Source organism: Prunus persica, chromosome G6 (assembly GCF_000346465.2).
Source record: "Prunus persica cultivar Lovell chromosome G6, Prunus_persica_NCBIv2, whole genome shotgun sequence".
Classification (NCBI taxonomy): Eukaryota; Viridiplantae; Streptophyta; class Magnoliopsida; order Rosales; family Rosaceae; genus Prunus; species Prunus persica.
Window position 1 is genome coordinate 7,223,693 of NC_034014.1, and position 27,367 is coordinate 7,251,059.

Here is a 27,367-nt window from a genome sequence, read left to right on the forward strand (position 1 = left end):
GAAAGGGACCAAATGGAATTTCATTCATTAATAAAAGAGACCAGCAGAAGAGTACAAAGGACCAATAGATTGCACAATAGTAAACTAGACAATAAACCCTAGGACCAACAGCAAAATGAAATTCAAAAGTCTTCGATCCAACATTAAAGAAACATTATATATTACCTAGCTAGGGTTTCTATTTTCTTATATAGTTGATGCCAGCTTGCTAGGGTTTAAGAGAAAGGCAACTAGCTTTGCTCCAAAGCAAAAGCAAGCATTGGAAGAGGAGACATGTTTCAGACCGATACGTAGTCTAGAACAGTATAGGGAATTCAAAATACATGGATAAGACTTTGGGGTCTCTTGAGCTCTATGACCTAGTTAGGTATAATGACTTTGTTGCCTTCTTGGGCTGTGTAGTAAAAAGTTGATATTATGGTTCCATAATTCCTATGATATCCAATCCAATGATCCTCCTAGGTATTTTCTTTTTTAATTATTTGACCTGTAAGGCGGACGCAGGCACCAGGAAAACGACATCCGCTCTGCAGACTGTAGGTGACATTTTGTGCAGAATGTTGGTACTTTTCATTTTTTTACTTTTTAAAAGACTAGTATTGAATCACCCGACTTTTATACCTATTCTATCATTAGGGCAGAAATTGATAACAAAAGGGCCAACTAAAAATGATTTCACGTTGTGCTTCACATTTCTATAACAATTGAGCAGGATGACAATCTTCTCTTACTGAAATTAGAACGAAAATAAACGAAACTGAAACGAAGAATTAATGAGCACTAATGAATGAGAAAAAGAAAAAAGCCATCTTTACAAAGGTGGAAAATCAATCCTAATGATATCTACAGTGTCATCATGCCTTGTTCCCAATATCAAATTTTGATTGAATAAAAGAATGACTTCTACTTGTAGCTCCAGCTGCCCTGATTTCCAATTTATGTTTTATATATGTTCAATTCAACAATATGGCCACCTTCCATGTCATGCCATATCTTGTCGTTGAACTTGAGAATGACTTGGGACACAATAATAATCATGATGGTTTTGCTAAAACCGACTTAGAGGCATCAAGATGATTAAGGCGGCAGGTTCCGAGAAGATACTCCGGCAGTTCTTCTGGCGTATTTGCCTGGGCAAGAAACATTGAGAGTCAAGCATGTAAATGAAACCAGTCGGTCATCAAAGAAAGCAGATTATTCTAAAGCAAGATGATTTTAATTTTTTTTTTTTTTTTTTTTTGCTACTTAACTTTTTAGCAAACTCGTCATTTTGAATATGTGCTTTTGGCTCACACAATATATTAAAGTGCAAAGAGTATTAATTGTTACTATGATGAACTAGATGCTTACCTGAATCAAAAATGCCATCTCAATTACAAGATTGTTTAGGTACCCAAGGACAAGACTAACCACGCCCCTTGCAACGGTGGACGACCCAATGTCAATACCAAGCTGAATCATAGCCAAATATTTCAGAATTAGTTATATAATGAAAAATCTACACAAAAACAGGAGAAGTAAACATTTAAACCCCATCCCCCACACACACCCCAAGTAAAAGAACGAGCCCCTCCTGCATCATTCTATATCCAGGGGGATTAATATGTGGTGTAATTTCAAGAATCCAAGTAACAATTTTTAATGTACATCCATAACAATATCTTCAAATTTACATACCTCCAAGTAGTTCTTCCCATGGAAATAATTAATTTCAAGTGCTTGACCAATGAGGCACGCTTTCTTTCCCACACTCTGCTTAACAATCCATGAACCCTGGGGACAGAAGAATCATCTCATGAATACATAATATCAAAATCAGGAATCTTTTATGAAGAATGAAAGTATGCTGTTTTTTTAAGTAAAGATAAAACTTAGATGAATGGCGGTGCATTTGTTTCAGATCAAAAGATTTTATCTCAGATTCAAGATCATTGAAGGCCCTATGACTAAATGATTGAACACATAACTTAAAAGATACAAACAATTTACGTAGACAGGAATAAATGGGATGATAATGTTAATATCCTGGTTTCAGGTTGACAATAAACAAGCAACAAATCAAACTTTGAAAGAAAAAAAAATTACTTGGGAAAAGATAGGATGCATATTAGTTAAACAGAAACAGAGGGGGAAGAGGGGGTGCGGTGTGGAGAGAGAGAGAGGTTAAATGTTGTGTGCTTTCTGAAAAAAGTTTCATCTTTTTCAGGTAGTGTTACATGTTGTGTGTTTTGAGTACATTTTCACAAAGATGAGGAGATAAAGAATGAGTGTTCCATTCCAACTGGATTGCAACAATCATTACATATACTAACCTTAGATATGTATGGTATGAGCTTAAACCTTGAATTTCTATATGCATCATCCCCCTTGATAAAACTCTCTAATAACGGTGCATCTTCAACTGGAGAATTCATCATATAGTATAGCGCTAGGCTATACGTGGTTGAACCTGGGACCTGATTCACATAGATAATGTGGTAATTATTGACAAGCAATAACATGCAAAAACTAGTAGAAAAGTACAGAAGACTGGATTCACCTGAATGTTCACAATGAAGAAGAATTCTCGCCCACCCTGCGCTGCATATTTCTGCAGAACAAAAGTTGTAAAATATTGGAAATTACAGCCATCTTTGTGCCAATTCAACGATATCAATAAACCTCATATGTGATAGGTGGCCAGGAAAAATCTTAGTGAAAAGGAAATCAAATTTTCAGTTAATTAATGACCTGAACAATGCTCCCTGGACGGCCTCCAAGATCATCTTCACGCTTGTCAGATCTTAGCCAATCCGCAGCCACCATTTGCATCAACGTGCCCTTTGCCTTAACCTGAAAAATGGGGAAGAAACAAAAGCAACAAAAAGAGAAAGTAAGGACAGGAACACAACTACAACTCCAACTGTTCTTGAAGTATCAATAACATTCAAGAAGAATAAGAAAAAGAACATGTAAAGAGATCAGGATTAGAAATTCCTAGCAACTATTATAGGAAATTATTTTTAAGGAAACTTTATCTTTATTGGGGAAGGTGGTGGCAAAACACTAGTTTCACATTTACAATGAGCTAGAAAAGATACTGATATTGGAAAAAATTATGACAATGGACACATAAAAATCAGTTATCACAAAACAACACAATCAGGATTCCAAGAACATGACATCCGAAATAAGCGATTAAAATTTCAAAGGATACACAATCCTATGCTTGACTGCAAACTATTTTGTAATCTCGATCTTTGGGTACAATGAGCACAATTGGAACATGTAACAAACATTTTTCTAAAAGTACTCATGCTAGACAACAATATCACTAAGACATTTCTGTTCAAACCTTCTTATTGTCTTCCAGATAATTTTTTCCCCGAATTAGAAAAGTAGAAGGATCTGATGCAGTCCAACTGCAGGCCAAATTACAAGTTGAATCTTTTGGAAGAGTGGAACCGTAGTAGCATGACATATTGTCTTCCCTTGCCATCTCTTGGAGGTCCACGTAGCCCCTCTTCTGAACTGCAGCACATAAGCACTAGCCATCATTAAATCATAACTACATCAAGAATACCAGTTAGAAAGCCATAAATATTATTAAACATCCTACTAACCTGCAAGATCATGCAATCTTTTCACAAAACCGGCAGCTGTTGATAACTTTGGATGATGCGTGTCCTGCAACTCAAACTGTGTAAACAGAGCCAAGTTAGAAACTGTTAGATTATAAGATAATTGTTGGTCCACATCCTAACCGCTTAAGAAAACTAACAAACTTTATCATGGTACCAAAGCAGAAGATCCTGAGTTCAAATCCCTGCAATTGCAACCTCCCAAAATAAGTTCAATTCCACATGCAAAGAGTAGTGGCAGAATATATAATAATTGTGTGTCCACATCCTAAAGACTTAAAATTTTGGGAATCGAAGTAAACCAACAAACTTCTTAAAATATAAATAAATAAATAAAAGGCTACAATGTTAAACTTTTAGTAGTTAAACAAAAAAAGACATGAGCAATAAATTACAAAATTGTAGTTAAGCAGGTCAAAATTTCTGCTACAAGTGCAATGCAAATGCGTAGTGGGCTGAAGTATGTGAAAAGAGGGAACCAAACAAAAGTTTAGCCAAGCTAAAACATTGAAAGAATGAATACACAAACAACTGCATACACTCACATGAGATTTACACAAACGCATACATGCATGTGACAGGGAGAGAAAGAGGGGGGAAAAAAGGGGGGCCGGTGGTTGTGTTTAAACCACAAGAACCACCCAGTAACTAGAAAAATTCTAGGAGTGTCTACTGTAAATTATGTTATGCAACCACCTAACGGAGCACAAAAGTGAAATAATTGTCAATATATATGACAAATTTAAACTCACATCATTACCTGTGAGTACATTTCAGAGCCAAAATCAGGAGTCCAGTCAGTTTCTGATTGATCGCTGTATGGTGGTTCTGGAACATCAAAGAATTCATCTGAAGCATCATTCAGGCTTATAAGACTAGCATGTTCAGAAGGTGATTTTTCCACTTCTTCAGCTATATTTTCCTTAGTCCTCTCATTCCCCGTTAGTGTTGGAACATCAGCCTCACCATCCCCTTCATTCTGATGCAACCTAAAATTTCTCCTTAGTTCTCCAGATGAAAATTCTGAGGAAGAATAATTTCCTAGTTTTGCTCTGAACAATTCTCGTAGTGCTGCAAGTACAGAAATGAAAAGTAAAAATAAATTGTTTTGATTGACCGAGTAGATGTCAAAATAATGTGAAGAAAAAAAAAATACATTGAAAGCTCTATCAATCAACAGTATAAGACTACCAGCAACTCTCCCTAGCATTTTGATGGTCATAGAACGAGCTGAAGAAGTTTGTAGATAAGATTTCCAGAATTTCCAATCAATCGCAAGCATGTGCTTCACAACTGATTGTTTCCCTTGGTTCACAGGTGATATAACATATCCTCCACCTGCAAAAGAGTGATAAATGTCTCAAAATCTTCTATTATTAACTTTCAACTTATGCACCTCCCACAGTAGAGATCCAATAAGCTATAACCACTAGAATTAACGATTAAATGTTAAACAGGCAGTTGCATGCATTTACTTTAACAGGCAGTGCAAGGAAAATATAGTTGTGCCAACTTTGGAGGCATCACAACCATGAAAATTGTATGCCATACCACCAATGTTCTAATACTACCATGCTGATGCTGCATCAAGTCCAACACATGCACACACACACATGCAATTACATAGAACGAATGAATACACCGATGCACTTTACTCATATTATCAAAGGTCCAAGCTACAGAAACTATCCTATATTAAACACTTCTTGTAAGGTCTAGGAGATTTATAAAAATTTCAATTTCTAAGCATACATTACTTTTAAGGCAGGCACGGACGTAGCCTTTCTGAGGTGGACACTTCTTATGAAACACAGAATGGTACAGAATAACTGTGACAGAAGAAACCAAACGAAGTCAGTTTGTGCATCAATACATTTGCTATTAAATGCAAATATAAAAAACAAAAAATATCCTCCATTTCAATACTACCATATGTTCCGTCATCTTCTCTTCTCCAATAACGCCGCAACAAGAGATCTCTCCGCTTCATTCCCCTGCGAAATATGATACGTTGATTGTATAAGACAACCATACAAAAGATATTTAGACAACTGCCACAGAACAGAATTCGAAATCATAATAGGCCAGGGCCTGACCATGGTAACCAATCGCTATATAACTGCTTGTGAATGATATCAGTATGACCATCAAGGTGTTCGACCACATTGCCCTTATAGAAACAAAAGTCCCATCTACAACAGAATTTGTCAAAGTTAATTTTAGTTACAAACAAGCTTCATACATGACAATTTAGATAATTGTGGATGCAAAGTGTAATGCAGATATGCATCAAGAGGAGCAAATACAAGACAAAAGGCAGAATGCAGATAATATAGAAGGCTACGGAGTTACGATGGAAGCCTAGAAACTTTCTGCACAACAGTGCAGGGTATAGTATGGTATCTTCGGGTTTCTACTATTACCATACTTATGGTTGAATTTAATTAAAAAATTTGAACTTCCATATTAGGTTTGTATTGGGGTTTCCATACATGGATTTGTATGGCCTCAATAAATGGACCTCATTGTCATTGTGCTGGACAGTTTTTGAGCATTGACAATTTCAAACAATTATTGTTTCAGTTTGATCTCTATCTTCCTAGGATTTCTTCTCTTTAGCTTAACTTTTTCATCCTTCTACTCCCACAGTCTACATAAAGTTCTCAGCAAACTTACTCTGATCTCGAGGGACCAAGGGACATAAGTGTCTGGAAAATGGCTTCGGAAGTTCCATCAACCACACCCACAGCCATGATGGCAGGATGATCGTCCCACTGCTCATGATAGGAGCATAGTCAATAATATGAATGCCTTTCCTACAACCAATTAGATGGTCAAAATTAAACCTACCAACCTTCCCATGAGAATCCCTATCTTTGGCTTCTTTAAATAGTCGTAGACCTGCATAATAGCAATAAAGTTCAACATGCGGTTTCATAACCTCCTCAAAATGCACAAATTAGGAATAACTCTCACCATTCTGACAACCAAAGATTGTCCAAGGTGAAGGAGCAATTACATCGGATGTCACAGCATCTGTTTGTGTAGAAGAACAAAGACTCCAATCTATAGAATTGATTCGACTTCTCCTACTAGATCCAGCTAATCTACGTGCATGAATACTTTTAAGTACCCATACAATAATAGGAAACAAGAATAAAGAATCATATCAGAGCCACAAACATAAACCATAACCCACAACCAGTATATTACCCAAGCTGCCAAGCATTGTTAAACAAAGTTACGTCCAAATTAAAAAAATTCATGCTAATATACCTAAAGGACTGCCATATGTTATTGGAACAATCCACAAAATTATCCCCAAGATCTGGACCACCCTGCACATATGCATAGGCATTAAATTCATATTTACCATAACCGTCTGGAATAGATTGAGAAAACTGAGCATTTTAGACCTTTAAAGCCACTTCCTGAAAGGAATGAATCCATCTTGCTGCTTCTTCTGGACTGCTTGCTCCCAACTATGAAAATAAAGTTACATTATTTTGACATTAACCTGTAACAGAAACAAATTTTTGAGGAAATAGTTACCACACCTTAAGTTGATCGTTGTGATTTGACGTATTATACAGTGTGAATATGAAGAATACCTACAAGTTGCACAAACAACAGTTACTAAATACATATCACAGCCACTAAAATCAGAAGACATGAATAAACTGGCACATTGCTGAAGTAGGACACTCTATAACAACTCAATACTTTTCTTTGAATGCTCTCACGTCCATTGTCTGTCACTCGAATGCAAGAGTCTATGATAGCGCTTCTTACAGGATCCTGATACACAGAAAAGGAGGAAAACATTAAGGTTCTTATTTGTACTTATGCCTACCTAATAGTGTTGTAATCTGTAAAATAAAGTGACGGAAACAAAGTTGCCACTCAGAATGTTTGTAAGCCAAATTATTACTCAAGGTTCCTCATTCAGCTTGTGTTAAAATAAAAATAATCAAAGACACTAGTTATTCATGTTTCTTGAATTAATTATGGACATAACTTGTGCTAAAGAACAAAAGATGATGGATAATAAATGAAAAACTCAACAACAACAACAAAAAAATCAAATGAAAAGGACAGTATAAAACCATAATACATAATTCTTTGCACAAATTTCTAAAAGTAGGATTCAAACGGCCAATTTCAAACAAGGACATCTCCAACTTCTGCAAGCCATGGTTATTGAAAAAAGCATTTACAAGGAAAGAAAAAGGAAAAAGCAACTGAGCCAGCCACAAAAGTGACACATTTACCTTAGACAAGGTCCTGCAAGATTCTATAGATTTTTCTTCTCACTTTATGATTTTCAATCCAATGTTTTACAGGAAGATATTTTCCTCGTAATTAAAAATAAAACTTATATAGGTTTTTTTTCTAAATATATCCATAGTTGCAAATGAGATGTAAAAAATTTTGCGAGGGGACCAAAGGGAAACTAGCAATCCTACTAGTTACTACATCAAACAAGCTGCAATTAACCCACAAGGTAACATTTGGAAAACTGAAATGTAGATTCAATATATGCCATCCTCAAAAGTTTCTTCGTTAAAGTAGTTAATGGAAAAAGAAACTCAAATAATCACTATCATCCTCACAGTTTGAAGCCCTCCCAAGATGTACATACATTTTAACACTCTTCAACTGTCTCGGATGCTCATATAATCAACTGCGCAAGCATCTTGCTCATTCTAAAGCAGTTTTCGGTATATGTACACACTATAGGCACACGCGCACACACATTCGAAACAACAATTTGGAGGGAAGTTTTCCCACAATCAATACAAAGATAATGATCCAATGGAAATTAAAGAAAAATGCAGATCATTCTTCAACAAAAGTGAGAAAGATACATCATTTTGATGGATCAATAAAAAAAACTTCGAAACAATGCATCCCAGAAACTCAATAAGCAAACCTCTGATACCATTTTACTAATATAATTACCATATAAGAAATCAAATAAATGCTCAAACCCCAAAACTCACCCAATTACTTCAAAAAGGGGGAAAGAAAAACAGACTTCCAAATAAATTTCATCAGCGGTTTACTGTTTGTAGTTATTTATTTTTCTGGAAAGCAGCATTAGCTCATTGAAATGAACAAAAATGGAAAGGCAGTAGAGCATGAACCTCATTGTTAGAAACGGGAACTGATTTGAAGCTTTTGAGAAGGTGACCTTCAAGAACAAAGTAGCGTTTGCGCGAGTACTGTAGCCCAATCCGATTAGAACGAACGAGATAAAGCCAACCCTCCATTCTTTGATCAGTTTGCGACATATCCATTTCGAAAAACCTCTATTATCAACAAACCCACTTCTGTAATTCGCTCACTTCTCAGTACCTCAACATCCATGCATAGCTGGGCCCCGATTATATGTGTGGCTCGTACCCCTTGGTTCCTTTTAATGGCAGAGTGGAAATAAAGATTGAAATGCGGATGAGATAGCAGAATGGCGATCCTCTGAACTCAACCCACCCAGCTATTGAATACAGAGAATCATGGCGTTCATCTCTGGAATTGTAGGTGGGATTCCCTCCCTCTCTCTCTGTTTCTCTCTGTTAAAGCAACTGAATGAGTGCATATAAGAGACAAAGATTGCCAGGCAAATAATACTATGCCGAAATTACTGTTTTACCCTTGGGTTGAATGGACTTGGAACCCATCATTCGTAAATTAAAAATGAACTGACTTTGATACTTTTCTTGTGTATCATATTAGTGTACAAAATAGAAAGATGTCTAATGTTGAAACATCACACATAATCAGCTATGGGGACAAAATGTTTTTATTACTATTACAAAGAGTACATCTGAGTAAAGCCATACTCCAACAACTATCCTTAACTAGAGTGTCTCGAATGAAATCAAGAGACACCTCAAACTAAATAAAAACATTATCTTCGCAAGACGATGAACAACTCTACTCTACTCTCTACTCTACTATCTATATGTCTGTTTCAACTGCTCTTTAACATCTCATGAAAAATAGAATCTATTTGCTCACAATAAAGGGTTTTCTCACACCGCCTTTGAAGTTTTCATTAAATTTCATCATTGATTTACAATAAACACACCTTTTTGGACCGCCTCCCTTAATTCTCTTAAACTTGACAATTGATTACAAAATTATTTTTTTTTTAAAGAGGTTTCTTAAAATTTATGTACTCCTTTTATATTTCACATTAGCAAATTTTATTTTTAGCGTAATGCTACCTACATTCTTCTTTATACCTTCCTCTTTTACCTTCTACTATTCTGCTTTCATCTTACAATGTGACTTGATGATCAGAATAGTATGTATTTTAGAACACCATTAAAAGACCATCTCACTCAATAAAATCAATCAAATAGGAAAATCGTTTAATCATATAACTGTTATCAGATAAATAGAGGTGGACCTAATATTTTGATAAAACACATCATTATCACATTGTTAATTAAATGACTAAACGATTTTCAACTTGGTTGATTATTTAAAGCAACAATTCTTAAATGATGTTTCAAAAATGAACAGTTTCAATTATAATACATCATTGTAGTATGGGAAGAAGGAAGAAGGTAAAAGAGAAACTTACAAAGGGAATGTATAGTATTATTGACTTTTTGAAAAGCAAGAAAGGATTCATGTGAGAGAAATAAAATCATAAAATTAACACTAGCCTTTATTTAATTTTGATGATAAATGATTACGTAAGTTACTAATACTAATGATTTGTATAAAAGTCAATATCAGCAAAAATTTTTGCACATATCGTCACGAAAGAGAAAGGTGCAAGAGAATATTCTTCGATTAATCAAAAAAAAGCTGCACAAAGGAAAAAAAAAGAAGAAGAAAAAAGTTAACCATAGATTTTAACCTATGAAACGAATCTCTTTGAATTTGACCGTAATTATGTTGTGGATCAAATTTAAATAAGTTCGTTTTCTTTACCTCATTCAAAAACAAAGTTACTTGTTTCTGTTGTTTTCTTGTGGATTAGGGTGAGGTTGCCATTGCGTCACCAATGATGTTGGAGTCTTGGAAAATCTACAACAGACCAATATACGTACATTAATTGTTAGCCAAAAAGGAATGAAACTAATAAATTTTTTAATCAAATTTTCTTTTAAAACACAAGCGATAATCTAACCCACATCTGCTACATGAATTTGTTTATTCTAAATAAATCAATCCGTTTATACTAAGTTTAGTTATTGCACCAATTAATAAATATGTTTAAGCAAAACAAATTAACTTTTGCAGCATTTGTAAAATAAAAAATAATTTTTTTAATGGATATGTCATTTGTTAAAGATTTTAGCTAAAGATATTAGTAAAATCAGTTGCTTAAAATCTGCCTTTATCCATTACCTTAAGAAAACAACAACAATATGTATGACTTTGTTTTCAATCTGAACCCGTTTTTCTTTGTTAGGTAAGATTTCTGGATAAGGAATGAGTATTAAAACAGAACAACAAAACACAAACCCACATATAATTTTCCAATTATCTCGAAAGTTGTGTTAATCTTTCAAAACCACATATAATTAAATGAATAATATTATATATATATATATATAAAGGTTGAAATACATTAATTTCAGAACTAGTTCAAATAATTATTCAGAATATGAATACCTAATCAAATTAAAGCCAACGGCTGCTAGTAATTTCCGTGAAAAGTATATCAATGTTGATGTCAATGTGATTGCCCCGAATTTGAAGGATACTGCTTTCATGATAAAGAGTAATGCTACTCTTACTACATTTGTATACCGCATTCTCATACCACTTCATATGGCAGATGAAGTGAACAACCACATCAATTAAAAAGTGTCATAAATCATAAAATAAAATGAAATATTAAATTAATTTTAATTGATATGATTGTCCACCTCATCTGCCACATAAAGAGGTATGAAAATGTGGTATACAAATGTGGCAAGAGTAGCATTATTCAATGATAAATATGCAAGTGATGTGTGAGAGATGCATATAGAGATAGATTAACATATTTTTTTATTTAGCTTTTTTATAAATAGGCCCATTTTATACAAAAACTCTTACATAGTCTATTTGGAGAGAAAAACCTACAACTAATCTCTTGTCATTTTCTAATTGGTTCTTAGTGTGTTACAACTTCCTAATAACCAATTAAAAAATAATGCCACTCAAATAAAATAAAAATTCAAATACGCACCCTAGATGAAGGAAAAAAGAAAATTGGAAAGATGCCAAATTGAGCCTTGGGAAAAAAGATGGTAAAGGCTTCGGAATGTATTGTATAACATTCTCTTCTTTTTTCGTGTGAATAGAACTCGGAATTTTTTTAACATTGAGAATAGAAATATTTTTTTTTTAATATCTTTTTTTTTATAGAACTGAAAATAGAAATATCATTAAATAAAAAGTTAGTTGATTTTAATCTTTTTTATTTTATGCAATGACAGCACAAAAGTATGAGAAGTATTCTTTACTTTCTGTTCGATCATTTACATTAGAAGGCACGCTATACGTTCATTCAATTTGTTTTTGGTTGGCCAATCATTTTTCGTTTTTAGAGGGTGGCTTTATATGATTTAAGCATGCAGATGCAGCCAGCCAGCCCAATTCGGAAAACACCAAAATAAATTTCTCCAAATTCTAATTTGCTAATTATTTATACATGAAAACGACAAACACCTCTCTTTCTCTCTCTCTCTCTCATGTTCTCCTTTTACCATGGAGATAGCGAGGAGAGACATAGGCAATTTAGTCTTTTTCAGAAAAATAATTACAGAGCGCTTTTCTACATCATCTTCCGCATTTGAAAAGCTATGAAATTGTTGCTTCGCATGCATGTACAATCAAACTCGTCGTCCACCATCAACTTCTTTTGGTCGCAAAAGATGATATGCATGCAAAAGGAAACAACATTAAATCTGGAGCCGACCAAAAAAGACATTAAAATTGCATGCATGAATTATTTCAAATTCAAACTGTTCCCTTTAAAGTGTTAAAAGGACCACCTCAGATCTTTATATACAGCTGCATTGCATGTATATATATTAACAACCTAAAGCTCTCTGTTATTTACCTCTCTCAAGATCAAAGTCCTTTAACAAAAGGTGAAGCTAGCTTTATGTGCTGCTTGCTACCTCTCTAACTATGTACCATTAACTCTCGCATTTATACGTGCGAGATAACGAATAACATCTATACAATAAAAATTTACACTTTGTAAGTTAGTTATATACGCTCTTTTCAATGAAGAAATTATTGCATATAATGAGAACATCTTCAATAGCCTCTTCAACAACTTCTGAATTTTAAAATAAATGAGCCACACATCAGAAAAACTCTCCCCAACAGCCTCTTCAACCTCCGTCATCAAAGCTGTAACCTATTTCTCTCTCTTCAGGGCTAGTAAGTTGACTTGGCTCTTCAAACATTTAATTTTACTTTGGAAAAATAAAACCTACCTTGAAAATGTTAAAAACACGCATTTTTTCTTTTTCATATAATAAATACATAGCCATTTTTCACATGTCTTCATATTTTTCATTCTTTTTCATGATATTGCGTTAATTGAATTGAAGAGTCTATTAGAGCAAAAATTATTCGAGTAGCAAAAAAGGCTTTCAGATTGCCACATAAATCAACAAACTTCAATTTAAAGAGTTTTATTCGCTAAGTTTACATATTATTGATTCCTAGAATGTCAGTAGATGATCAGTTTCTATAAGACGGGTGTTGTATGCAAGAATTTTGTTCCCTCTTATAAAATAGCTAGCCTTTTGAACCTGTGCAAGTAGCCATTGTAATACCTTTGTCATTGAGCTGTGGTAGGTGCTGTACTCGCTGTGCACACCTAATTTCCATGATAGATGTTGCATTGGTGCATACGCTAACATCCTTTTGTCATTAATGTTAGGTTATGAATTTTGATGAGAAAGCTTTGCAAAAATTTAATTGGTTTAATCAATTGTGGATCAATAATGCTAGAGGAGATACCAACTTTTGGATACAAATTGAGGTACATATTAGTTTTTTATTTGTTGTAAATAAATAAAGAGCGTAAAAAACATTGCCAAGTGTTTAAAAAATAATGTAATAGTAAAGGACTCACTAGTGTAGTGGTTTCGAGCAATTGCTTTTTCAGGAAAGTCCTAGATTCGAGTCTTAGCATCTATATAGTGTGTGTAAATTTAGTATATTATCGGCCCTCTCAATAAAAAAGATTCTAAAAATATATATAATAAGTTGATGTTTTTAATATCTTGAGTTATGAATTTATGAGTTGTTGAGAGCATACCATCAAATTCAATGGCATATGCAATCTTCTTGAGAACATGACATCAAATTCAATAGCTCAAAGCCTGTCAAGCCCATACATCTAGCAACAATTGCATGCCAACTAACTTTGGAGCTTCTTTTTGCCATTAATGTTCTTCCATACCTCCATAATCCATTGTGTTTTTATCTTGGCTGGCATGTTGACAAATAATCATTAATGTCTGAAAAATGTTCGCAACGTGAATGGGTACATGGATAGAGAGAGCAGGCTTGATGTCTTAGGGAAAACAAACGTCTTCGTCTTTGTGCACAAGCCATGATTTCCCGAATTGGGTCAACTGTAATAATACAGAATATTACACTAATGTGATGAGTTTCAACAACATTGGCAACTTTGGGGCACCCAATAAGTTAGCATTGTGCCGTGGTACTTTAAAGAAAAATAATAATAATCAGTTTCTTTTTAAGGAAAATTATTGTATGTGATGGTAATACATTGTGACATATTAATACATTAATAACACATATATTGCAATTTATGGAGTTATCAATTCGGGTTTAGTTAGAGTTAAGATATATATATTAATGAATTATGACGCTAATATGCACGACACTTGATTTTTTTAATCGCATGACACTTGATTTTTTTAATCGCATGACACTTGGTTTAGTAGTATTTCTTTTTTCCATTAACTTTTAGAAATTTTTTAAGGTGTGATTGTTGTACCGTCACCTAATGCTACTAATTCATGTATTATAATATAGGTGGACATTATGAATCTAGAGTAGAATTAATATATCGATACATGTGTTATCCACTCATTTTTGATAAAAATATAACAGTTATATAATTATTAAATAGACAGTATAAAAGCTTGAATTTGTTTAAACATGGAGAGCTTCTATTTACACTTGAAAAAAATCATCCACCCTTTGCACTTTTTTGTATCTTTACACTTCAAAAAAATGTCTTATATTAGCTAACATAAACATATTGAGAACTTTTAAAATTGCATATTTTTTGCTATAACTTTCATAAACCCTAAACCAACTGCCGACATGTTGTATCATCAATGCTTTGATAAAGTGAGTTTTTTGTTTTTTGTTTTTTTTTTGTTTTGTTTTTTTTTTTTTTGGGGTTTTGCTGCAATAATTAGGCTGAACAACTTTCAGTCCTTTTCTTAAATTCTTTTATATTTACTCTATTAAAATTAAATTCGAAATACCTCTTCTAGCACATGGAGGCTAAAAATGATTAGTTATTGTGAGGGATTATAATGAGGGGATCCTTAATAGCCGTTTGATTAAGTGCAAAGTTATTATTAGACTGTTGGATTGAACCTCCTTATTGTAACCCCTCAACATAGGTGCGAGAGCTGGGCAATGCCAAGCCTCAAATGGCTTTGGGTTATTCCTGGTGCAAGATACAATCAATGGGCCAATTTGTGTATTCACAAATTAGTCCATTTTATGAAGAGTCCGAGCCCAATTATATAGTAGACCAGCCCAATGTACAAAAGGCTTCAATTAGGCAAGTACCAATATCTCGATAAAGTTATATTTATTATAAATAAATTATATATATATAAAAAAAAAAAAAAAAGGCTTCATAATTGAATTTGAAAATGGCATATTTATTAATTCAAAGAATAAAAAACATTTTGTGGGATTTCTGACTCTAGTAGTAGAGCACTTTACCCTTACACCCACAAGAAGATTTGAGTCTTTCTCCCCTCCACCTCTAAAAAAAAAAGAATGAAAAACATTTACACCCATCAAAATGTCTTGAAGACTGAAAATTCAGAGTGTAATGAACACATGAAAGATGAACCCATGATCAAAAGTTCCCTATCAATCAAACAAGAGAGTTCTTGGTTGATTTCTTAACCTCATGACCATCTTTATCTATACTCAAAAGTGGAATGCCATCCTTATCTTTAATTTGGGAGCCCAGAGAGAGGTCACCTGCTTGCTTCTTTTTGTTCTCCTGTAAGCAGAAATATGAATACAATCCCATCCCAAAAATGGCAACCAGAATTCCAATTATGTTCCTGTAAGTGAAAGGGTCATGAAGTAATGTGTAGCCAAAGCCCAGAACAAGGCATGTCTTGAGGTGGCCTAGAACTTGATATGTGACAGGCGATGTCTTGCCAATTACTAGAAAGGTGCTGAAGTTCACAGACACAGCTATGAGGCATGAAAGGATGATGAATACCTGCACATATACAATTGCTTGAAAGATCGAATCACATTCATATATGTACCATATGACAATAGCATGTAATATACGCAGCTATGAGGCATATAATATAAGCAGTGTAAACGTTTTCGTGTAAGGTATTTAACATGTTATGTTGTTAGATTACCAACTTTTCTGTTCTTGTGAAAATTTCGGATTGTTAACCTTAAGTGACACATGCATTGAACAAGAAGTCACATGATTAATGACATAAATTCACGGTTTGACAACAAAACATGTCAGACTGTCTGATAAGAGAACATTATGTAAATGTGAAATTTTTTCTTGTTGATCAATCAATACCATTAATTATGTAGATGTTTGATAAAATGTAGGGTCAAAATGGTGATAATTTGAGAGCATAACATGCCATATAGACTAGAGAACATTACCCATATGTATGATAAATTAATGAAGAAAGGGAGATTATACCAAGACTATGGAAGAGTATTTGTGGGCAAAGACATTTTGCTTGGTGAGGTACTGGTCCACCAAAGGGCCTGATACAAAAAGAATAGCTGCTTGAAAAGGGGCTGACTGGTAGAGTAGCTGCGTAGAAGATACATTGAGCCTTTTCTGAATTGTGTTTGTTAGCTGAATTGGAAGCTTAGTTAAGGATCAACCTCTTGTACAAGCAACTGAGCCAAAGTACCTACCCAAAAGAGACTTGAAAACAGAAGGTAGTTGGAAAATAAATTAAGTGTTAAATTAATAAAATAAAATAAGGAAGGATACAATTTGGCCAACACAGGTTGTTATGATGGCTAAAAGAGAGAGAATGGTTCCAACAAAATTGAGCTGGAGGTCTGTCACAGAAGCAATCCCAACTCCAACAAGTAATAGGAAGAGAGAAAACTTTATCTTCTGGCTGCAAGAAATAAAAAAATAAAAGGGTTACTGAATTTATTGACAAATATTTATTTTTAATATATTGTGCAATTTCCAGTTATGAAGAAGCATCACCTAAATTGCTTTTTAAGGAAAAGAGTTTCCAATAACACAGTGAATGGTATAATTGCAAGCTTGGTCATCTGAAAAAATAAATAAGAATCCAAAATGTTATACAATTGCGTAGAACATATGACACGAGGTGAGACGTTACATGTACTATATTTACTGGTCCAGTATTAGAAAAGTAGAAAGAGTTTTTACGTGAAAGTTGTCTCATTTTTCAAAATGAACAAATAATAAATGGAGATAAATAATTACCTGGTAGAACCCAATGGAATTGAATCCCAGGCTCAAGTTGAGTAAACCAATTGAAATACCATTTAGAATGCCAAAGAGCATGACAGTCTTCATGTCAATCGACTTACTCTCGAAAAAATTGAGACGTTGTGCCGCATGAAGAGTGCAAAAAGTTACCATCAGATGCCAACTGGTAAGTGTTGTTGCTACCAAAAAAAGACAAAAACAATGATATAGACTTGTGTATAAATATTGTAGTAAAAGTTATATAGAAATTAATTTCTTACCAAACGGGAAGCCAAGATTGCTCATCAAAGCTTTGTTGCATATAACAATGGAGACAGATGATGCAACTGAAAGAAACAGTGCACCAATAACTCCCAATTGGAAGCCAGTCATTTCTCCCATGATGATCTTCAGTGATATATTTTCTATCAAAAAGAAAAGAAAAGAAATAATTTAATAGAATATATTTTGTCCAAGCCATGCCAAATGCTACTTCCAAATAAAAATTAGATAACTAGTGATTAAAAAATTTAAAAGTATTAATAAGACTTGTCATATATAATATATAACATAACGTTGCCAGCTTACATGTTGTAAGTTTTTGTCCTACTAATAACCCTTGAATCTCCATTCTGAATGGCTTAGAAGTGTCTGAGCTCTAAGCATTTGATCAAGGTTTCAATGTGCAGCGATTCTTAATTTTTGCTTATAACTCTTATCTTTTTTTATACATACAAAATACAAAATGGTTTTTTCTATCATCCCTAACCCTCCACCCTTTCCCCATGCAAGCCATGAAGCAACATGTAGAACTAATTTTATCATACGAAAAATATACGATCGTATGCATGTACGTACGAGTTTCTCCATTGACTGTTATATATACATACTCTACGATTAAAATCGATAAAAAGATTAAAATTATAGAAAAAAGAGATATATGGGATGGGAAGTACCTTTTCTATGAAATGGAAAAACCCAGTTGGGAGTTCAGTAGCCCTGAAACCTCACCCAGAAATGATCAACTTCTTGATGATCAAAATGTGCTACAACTCCATGCAATCGCCACCAGCTCCGACTGGCAAGTTTGAAGCAAACCGTGGCTTCAAAACTGATCGGTGGAGTTGGAAATATATGAGAGAACAAAAGATGGACCAAGTTTTGAGTTCTAAAAACTCAGGGAGGAAGAGAGCTAAGATAAAGAGAATAGTGTGGTGGCTATGATTGGCTTGGCTTCTATGAGAATGTAAGGCTTTTGCGCCCCTTTTATTTTAGGTTGTTTTTGTGGTTGGTGCCAAACGGCGTTAATTTTTAGAGATTGTTTTGTTTAGATCTTTTAATATTTATCACGACGTGGCTCCCTTCCTGATTTTCCAGAAGCAAGTTAACGGCAACTACAAGCAAACTTTGCAACAAGACAGTTAAATTCAAGTGACCGTTAAGATGGTACGCTACAACCTCATATCAATTTAAATTACCAAAAAAGCCCCTTCCCAATTCTTTTTTTCCCCCCCCCTAAATTTTGTTCACCATTTGTTTTATTTATTTCTTATGCATATACTTTTTTACATATACCATGATGATGAGCTTTAGCTCAAGTGATATGAATTGGAGCCACTGCGTTCTTGGTTAATTATAAGTGATTTTGTACAAGTATAATGTCTTTTTCATTAACACAATGGTAAAATTTGAACTCGAAACTTCTTTTAATATTGATTTACAAAATATCACTAAATTAAATAGCAACTTTGTGGGCAAAATATAGTTAGAATAAAAATCCACCTTTGCTCTTTAATTGAGCTGTGAAGTGTTGGCATGATGTAAATTCACAATCTACCATGGTCTATTCTTCTTTGACATTTTTGGGTCAACAATTGATGCTGCACATTAGTCAGTCAGTGATCCTTATTTTTGTGGGAGGAAAGGGTGTTTTAGTCCAATTTGATATTCTTTCATAAACTTGTTTGCACACCATAACTATCATTTTAATATGAAATAATTCTTAGTACACAAGCCAGGAAGGTGAGGTGAAACGTTTCTTTTGTGAGGGTGAGGTTTCTGCAAATGCAAGCAAAATGGTTTGGCAACCTCAATTAATGTTTGGTGAAAGAAGAAAACTTTAGTCTCACTCCAAATTTTAAAAAAATAGAAAGAAAAAATTGGCCCATTGTTTTGTCGCCTTTTTGTAGCACCCACCAGGCATGATGGAACAAACCCTCACCCCACCCTTGTAATCTTAAACTTCATCCATTTTTGGAAATGTGAAAGCCATAACATTCTATATGTATTTATGCATAGAACGAACGTCGATCTTTTGAATTCTAAGCCAGTCTTGTAGGATCAGATATGCTTGCTAGATTACTTATGCTAATCAAGTAAAGATGATTGAGATAGGGTACGAATTTAAACGGTAATCATTCATTTGATTGAGTAGCAACTTTGTTGGAGATCTTAAATTTAAATATCATGATCGATAATTGTTAATTATTAAAATAAAGTGTAGGAATTAGAACTTTCTACAAACTTTTATTTAACAGTACCTTTGAAAATGTTGTATTGGGGTTTCTTTCTCATTCATTGTGCTCTAAAATCCAACAAAAGTAAGATATGAATGAAAAGAACCTCGAATCTATCTTTAGAACAGACTGGCCAAAAAAAAAGAAGTTGGTGGATACAAACTAAATTAACCAAACCTGTTTGCTAAATTTTATTAACCAAATGATGTGGTACGGTTTTCATTATTCAAATTTTAGGGTTCTAAGATCATCAATATATGGAAGCTAATAATCCAAGTACTCCTAGTTCATCTATATGATAATAATGATGAAAAGGCCTCCAAGAATCATCACATTAGTACCCCTATATTTTGAGGACAGCTAAAAGAAATCGTTCATCACGCCATCAATCAATCAAAGGAGATGAACCCCACAAACTCTATGGCTGATAAGAAGATATGTGATACCAAGTGATTGCTGATAAAATTTGTACCAAAATAATAAGTTCTTGGTAGCTAGTTATAATCAATTTTCGTTAAGGTGTTCCAAACACAGCTTAAACATTCTGATCTCCAGACTAGCTAGTACCAAATATCTACAGTATTACTATTATGAAAACCCTGGACAAAGAATTATTATTCTTTTTTCCAGTATAAGGTATCTACACTAGTACTCATACTTATGGTTTTTATTTTGTGATTTTGGCGGCTGAGAAGTAATGAGAGGTCATCTTCATGGAACAAGAGAAAGAGTTGAAGCTTGTGTTGATGGAGCACTAGAAGCAGCAGCTAACAATAATCAAAGAGTTTTACAACACATGTATCTATTCAATTCTAAGAGAACATTCTTTTTGCTTTTTTCTGTGGTTAACAAATATTCTTTTTTGCTCTCTCTACTCACACATGATTCAAAGATATGCAAGAGAAAATGGGCATTGTATAAAAATAAAATAAAAACAAGGGCATGGTTATCTAATCATATTTAGGGGTGGGCATAGGGACTAGAAAACCAGAACACTAAATCAGACAGGCTGAAAAAAAATAGGAAAAAAAATTAATTGACCAAAAAAGTCAACAAACTGGACCAAAACTAGACCGAATTGATTCCAACCGATTTTGGTTTCAGTTTCACACCGCACCAAATCGGACCAGACCAAACCAGATCGGTTGTATTTTTTTATTTTTACAAATTTTTTAAAAATCTAATGCTATATATAATTAATATTTTTTCAAGTTCAACTTCATTGTATGAATTGGATCATTTGTTAATTTTCAAACCCAAAAAATAACTTATTTATTAAAAATAAAAATAAATATTTTATTTAGAAAAAGTTTTTTTTTAATCCAGTTCAAAATCAGAACTGATCAAAATTGGACTGAAATTGGTCAAAACCAAACCGGCCAATTTTTATTTTTTATTTTACTTGAACTGGACCGAACTAGACCGATTACATAGTACCACTTTCGATTCTAATTTGAAGTGAAAATTGGACCGGACCGAACCGTAACGACCCCTAATCATATCATCAATCCACAATAACAAATGCAGTGCAAATCTTGACCCATAAAAAATAATAATAATAATAATAATAATAATAATAATACACTGTAAAGTCATTACTAACTTCTTTTATCAAGAGGGGACTGGCCTAGAGAAGATCATATATCAATAGCTTATTTGAAAAATTGATATTGTTTTATCTGTTTTTTTATATTTTATAATTTGCTAAAAATTGTCCATTATAACAACTTATTTGTTGTGTCAATGGACTCTAGCCTAATAGAAATGATCTTGAATTACAGACTAGATCTCAAGATCGAACCCAACTTTCAAGACACTTTGAGAGTACGTGTAAGAAAACTCCCCTTCCCCAATATCACGTACATAAAATAAAAACCTTATTGTTGTTTGTGCCTATAATGATATGCAATTACAAGACTAATCTATTACCACTGATTATTTATCATTCAGCAGTAATTCCTATAGTAGAATGTTTCTATACACATAATAAACGACACAAATTTATACACATAAATAAACTCAACACATTTATTCCCCTAAAAAAATAAAAACTCAACGTAATTATTAATTATCAACTCACACTCACTCCTAATTAATAATAAACTACACGAAAACAAACCACAAACCTTTTTTTGTCTTTTTCCAAAGGAAAATGCTAGGGAGACCAACTTTAGAGCCAACTTGTGTACCAACTCTCTAATAGAGTCTGGGACCCATTGTATTGGTGGGCTCCACCTCTATTAGAGAGTTGGTACACAAGTTGGTATCTAAAGTTGGTCTCCCTAGCATGACCCTTTTCCAAATCCAGTTTTCGTTTTTGTTATTAAATTCTGACACATCCAAACTATTTACAGAGCAAAACAAAAAACCGAACACGGCATCGTTCGTTCAATTACCTATTAGGCTCCAAATCCCGACCCGACCCGACCCGACCCGATATGCGAATCTCAAGCGTCAAGAGCCACCACTGGAACAGAGGGTGTGGTGCGGACAAACATTTATACTCCCAACGGCTAATTTTACTTTTCCTTAATTTGTGCCAAAAGTAGTTTGAAATCCTCCAATCCAAGAATTGTAATAAATGCGTTTGGGATCTGATTCCATATATGATAAGGAAACAACCAGTTGACTCACTCTGACTATAAATATAAGGTCTCTCTCTTCTAAGTTTCTCCACATCCGATAAGGAAACAATTCCACATCTCAAATTGAAACCCTAGTTCAGCTTAGCTTTCCTAATCTCTATATTCTCATCCATCTCGGAGAACCTAGGGTTCTATTGTTGTTGATAGTTAAGGATATGGCTGACTCCGATGATCGTGTCGGCTTCCGCTTCCGCCCCACAGACGAAGAACTCATCACTCTCTTTCTCTACAAGATGGTTGTAGAGAAAAAGGCTCTAATGGCAGCGTATGACACCATTATCCGGAAGTTCAACATTTTCGGCACCGAGTTCGAACCCTCCGAGATTTGGAACGGCTTTGGAGGAGAGCAACTCCATCCCCACGATCAAGAATTGTATTTCTTCTCTGAACTCAACACGTTATCTTCCAAAGCGGGTTCCCGAAAGATCAACCGCAAGGTCGGGCTTGGAGGAGGGACGTGGAGTGGAGAACGTTGTGATGCTGTTTATGATGAAGAGGGGAATGAAATCGGACATAAGCGAAAATTCCGCTACGAGAATGAAGGGTCCGAGGAACACAGTGGGTGGTTTTTAGAGGAATATAGTCTTTCTGGTGAGGGTTGCGCTTTCGATTTTGTGATTTGTCGGCTGAGAAAGAACGAGAGGTTGTTCGGAAACAAGAGAAAGAGTTCCTCATCATTATCAGAACGTCAATATCCAAAGAAGAAGATGCTCACCAAGCCCAAGCCCAGTCTTACAACAAAAGGCAAAAAAGTGAAAAAAGATGAGCAACAAATGGGATCACAAGAAAATATGAATCTGGAACCGCAAAACTACCGCTCTCCTAGTACTCTTGTGGTCTCTGATGATGAGAAAGGTAATAACCAGTTGACTTATAATAATCATGATGATCAGTTCATAAACAACAGTAATTACTTCCCTGATGATAATACCATGATGGTCAATGAAATTATTACTCTTGATGATATTAATACTCTTGATGATACTAAGATGATTTTCAGTGACATGGAATGGCCACTGCCAGAGCTGCCACAGATTGCTGATCAAAATCATGTGCCCTTGCCAGCTTCTTCGGTCGGTGCCGACTCTGTTGATGGTGTAATAGAAGCTTGTGAGCCAAGTAATTTAGTGAATGATAATCAGATGGGCAGCAATAATTCTGATGAACATCAGGATCAGTTGCTAAACAACACTGATTACTGTCCTCATGACACACTGATATTCTTGGGTGATAGTGATGAAGAAGGATACTTGATCAATTCTCCGACCATTGACGACTACATGGACGAATTATTTCCAGACCTAGCCGGGGAATGGCCATTGCCACAAATGCCACAGATTGCTGCTACAGATGAAAGCCAAGTGCCATTTCCAACTTCTGAGGTCGGTGCTGAATCAACTAAAGGAGGAGAAATGGAAGCTTATTGTAATCCAAGTCATTTCCAGCATATGGGCAATTACCAACCTTTAGAAGAAGACATCAACTGCTTCTCCAACTATTCGTTTGTGGATGAGTTAATAGGCCATTGATCATCGACTCAATTCTCATAAATATTAGAGGAGATGACTCAATATTAATTTGTATCAAGGAGATGAAACATTGAATATTTGTACCAAAATTTTGACACTATGTAATTTCGTTTCTTGATGAATATATGTAATTTTTCTTTAACTGTTTAATTCTTTTAGTTAATTTCTGCATGCAAATTCATTAGCACCAAGCATCCCAAATCATTTGCCATGCACAACCCCAAGCATCCCGAGAAAATACCTGGGCATTATTTCCATAAATCTGAACAATTCTTAGATGGAAGTGTAAAATGTTAGAATCATTCTGATAAAATTTGAGGCCAGAACTAAGAACAAGAACAATTACAGCAAACAAACCTTCCTTCAAGCTAACGCTGTTTATGTAATCTTGCAGAACTTGTAAGTGTACGCATACTAACAAGCATACCGTCCAAACAAACAACTTAGTAAACACTTCAACAGAATAAAGCTCATATATATGTACAAAATTGACCGTTATATATATATATATATATATATATATCCTATAAGTTTTGCAAGAAGCACACCACAACAAGAATCAAATAAGCAAATGAAGAAACAGTGAATAGCATACTGCATAAACAGGCACATTGTCAAGATAAGCACTAGATTATCGGGCAAAGCACATCCACATTGTATGTGTGCAGGCAACCTCACACAAACATAGACAAATTTAAACAGCTGGACGGGTGAAACATTGAATATTTGTACCCAAATTTTGACACTTTGTAATCTCCTTTCTTAATTAGTATACGCAATTTAATTTTAATTTTTTTTTTCTTTGAGTTAACTTCTGCATGTAAACTTTTAGGAATTGGACTCTAATTCAACTCACCCCCTTCGTGGCTACAAGATGATATGATTACTTTCACCCCATGCTATGATGTTTCAAGGTAGAGAAATCTTTACTAATATTCAGCCCCCCGTCACACCTATATTTATCCCTACATAAGATAAAAATTTACCAGATATCAACATTTTCACGTTTCATATAAGAGCATCCACAATGATGCTCTCTATTTCTTAGCTGAAATTTAGCTAAAAATATAAGAAAGCCATTTTAGGAGCTCTCTAAAAAATTTCAACTCCAACCATACTCTCTAATTTGGAGAGTCATAAATGCTATAACTCTTTTTTTATTGGTCCATCTCTATTAAAAAATAAAAAAATAAAATATTTAGCATTAAATAAAGGTTTGAAATACTCATTAAATAAAGCAGCATTAAATTTTAGGGAGCCACTAGGAGTCCTTTCTCTCTCCTCATATTTAGGAGCTTCTAGAGGACTCCCTATTTTAGGAGGTGGATAGCGAGCATGGTTGGAGTTGCATTTTTACGATTCCTCCCTAAAATTTGTCTTAAGGAGGTGGTTTAGGGAGTCCATTGTAGATGCTCTAATATTCTAAACTAAATATCAACCTTTACTACTGCGCTAGCAGGTATCTTCTAGTGCAGGTCTGAAAGTGAGCAATTGAAACATAAACAATCATATAAGGCAAATAACATATATAACAGCAAAAACCTAGAAAGAAAATACGAGAAGAGGAACAAACAATAAGATGGACAAAACTACAAACTTCTACAGATCATCTGAGAGCAAAATCTAATCCCCATTCATGTACCAAATCATTCTACAAGCATTCAATAAAGCATTTCATTCACGTTTCATATAATATTCTAAAACTAAGGCAAGAAGTACCCCTTGCTTAAGTTTTACTAGACACTTCACAAGATAGGTACATGTTTATGTACAATTTGCATATAATGGGTGTAAGTTGTAACAGATAACAATAATGACTCACCTGGCTCCCCACAGAAGGAATTACTTGATGAACAATCATCTGTGAATCAACCACGCCAATTTTTCATGTGTGGGCTGGTGAGAGAAAAATAAAAAAGACAGACAAAACAAGATTCTTAGAGCATCTAGCAGTTGCAACCCTTCGGTGAATAGTACAGGCTAGCATGCCTAATTTACCATTCTAGAGGATTGCAGTCCAAAAATTAGACAGGGCTACATTTTTTATAATCCACACATCGAAATACTCTGTCTCATAAACATGTCAAATAAAATGTTTCATATATGACAGGCATTCCTATAGAGAGAGCGAAGCTCATAAACGATCTATCCAAAAAATAATTTAGACATGATTCTGTTGCTTAATATTTAGACTGGAATTGAGTTGGCACTTATATTCAAATTCCTTCCTGTTGATGCATACGGTCCAAGCAAGTCCAACTTAATCTTGATACTTGATACTTCATTTCTTTCCATTCAAGGAAGTCCTCTGCAGATATTAAATGAAACTTAAGCTTTTAACTTTTATTCATAAGTAACAAGAGTACCACTAAACAACGTCTTTACTATTGTGCTAACAAGCATCTTCTAGTGCAGGTCTGAAAGTGAGCAATTGAAACATAAACAACCATTCAAGGCAAATATCATAGCAGCAAAAATCCTAGAAAAGAAAATACGAAGAAGAGGAACAAACAACAAAATGAAAAAACTGCTAACCTCTATAGATCTTCTGAGAGAAAAATCCAATCCCCATCCATGCACTAAATCATTCTACAAGCATACAACAAAGCATTTCATTATCAATTTCAAGGAAGTTAAAGAAGAAAAAATAAATAAAAATCCTTTAGAGGAGAAGATTGTGTGATTCAGAAAGATCTTGTTTGTAAGTGATTAGTATGAATTCTAAAGATAGACCATACCTGAATCATATGCCCTGCAACGCCAAGTTTCCCCAGAAAGGACAAGGGTCATCATTTCCATAAACCTGAACAATACTCAGATGGAAGTTTTAACTGTTAGAATCATTATGACTACAATTTGAGACCAAAAACTAAGAGAAAGAACAAATATCATCTCCTTCCAGCTATTGAATCTTCCTTCAAGCTAACGTTGCTTTCTAATCTTGCAAAACTTTCAAATACGTATACCGTCCAAACTTAGTAAACTTTTCAACAGAATAAACCTCATATTTACAAAATTGACCATTTTCATAAAATTTTAGCAAGAAGCACCCAAAGAATAGAACAATTAAAGTAAAGAAACAAACAATAAATAGCATTGTGCATAAATGGGCACATTGTCCAGAGTGCACCGGACACTCTATACACACATTGTTTTAGAGCAGGCGAATTCATACATACTATATGCATGCACACACCCAGCATGGATGTGAACACAAGTGCATGCTTAGAAAGGCACATGAGAGAGAGAGAGAGAGAGAGCATACGCGGCACAAGGAGTCAGATGTGGGTCATTACACCAGCCTGGTATTTGTTCTGTATCCTTGTTTATCATTCCAGACACATAAGGAAAT

General features: G+C 34.3%; 3 protein-coding genes and 1 long non-coding RNA gene across 4 annotated transcripts; 1 reads left to right on the forward strand and 3 right to left on the reverse strand.

Annotated features, from left to right (window-relative positions):
* Window positions 665-9,194, reverse strand: LOC18775526 (protein ENHANCED DISEASE RESISTANCE 2). The gene is made up of 21 exons (XM_020567304.1): window positions 8,768-9,194; window positions 7,344-7,418; window positions 7,178-7,231; window positions 7,037-7,102; window positions 6,897-6,958; window positions 6,597-6,742; window positions 6,475-6,521; window positions 6,297-6,394; window positions 5,717-5,812; window positions 5,550-5,614; window positions 5,378-5,449; window positions 4,812-4,958; window positions 4,381-4,691; window positions 3,603-3,678; window positions 3,335-3,510; window positions 2,731-2,832; window positions 2,540-2,590; window positions 2,313-2,456; window positions 1,678-1,773; window positions 1,351-1,452; window positions 665-1,130 (listed from the first exon to the last, which is right to left on the reverse strand). Exons 1-21 carry the CDS (start codon window positions 8,918-8,920, stop codon window positions 1,035-1,037), a joined length of 2,235 nt encoding a protein of 744 aa, XP_020422893.1. The 5' UTR covers window positions 8,921-9,194; the 3' UTR covers window positions 665-1,034.
* Window positions 15,506-18,603, reverse strand: LOC18773340 (uncharacterized membrane protein At1g06890). The gene is made up of 7 exons (XM_007205428.2): window positions 18,282-18,603; window positions 17,607-17,750; window positions 17,341-17,525; window positions 17,095-17,162; window positions 16,867-16,999; window positions 16,564-16,725; window positions 15,506-16,107 (listed from the first exon to the last, which is right to left on the reverse strand). Exons 2-7 carry the CDS (start codon window positions 17,725-17,727, stop codon window positions 15,748-15,750), a joined length of 1,029 nt encoding a protein of 342 aa, XP_007205490.1. The 5' UTR covers window positions 17,728-17,750; window positions 18,282-18,603; the 3' UTR covers window positions 15,506-15,747.
* LOC18772461 (NAC domain-containing protein 89) lies at window positions 22,642-24,015 on the forward strand. Its single transcript, XM_020565647.1, has one exon. The coding sequence runs from the start codon at window positions 22,642-22,644 to the stop codon at window positions 24,013-24,015; it is 1,374 nt and encodes a 457-aa protein (XP_020421236.1).
* Window positions 26,072-27,079, reverse strand: LOC109949934. The gene is made up of 3 exons (XR_002272255.1): window positions 26,754-27,079; window positions 26,551-26,604; window positions 26,072-26,323 (listed from the first exon to the last, which is right to left on the reverse strand). It is a non-coding gene; the product is annotated as an uncharacterized LOC109949934 (long non-coding RNA).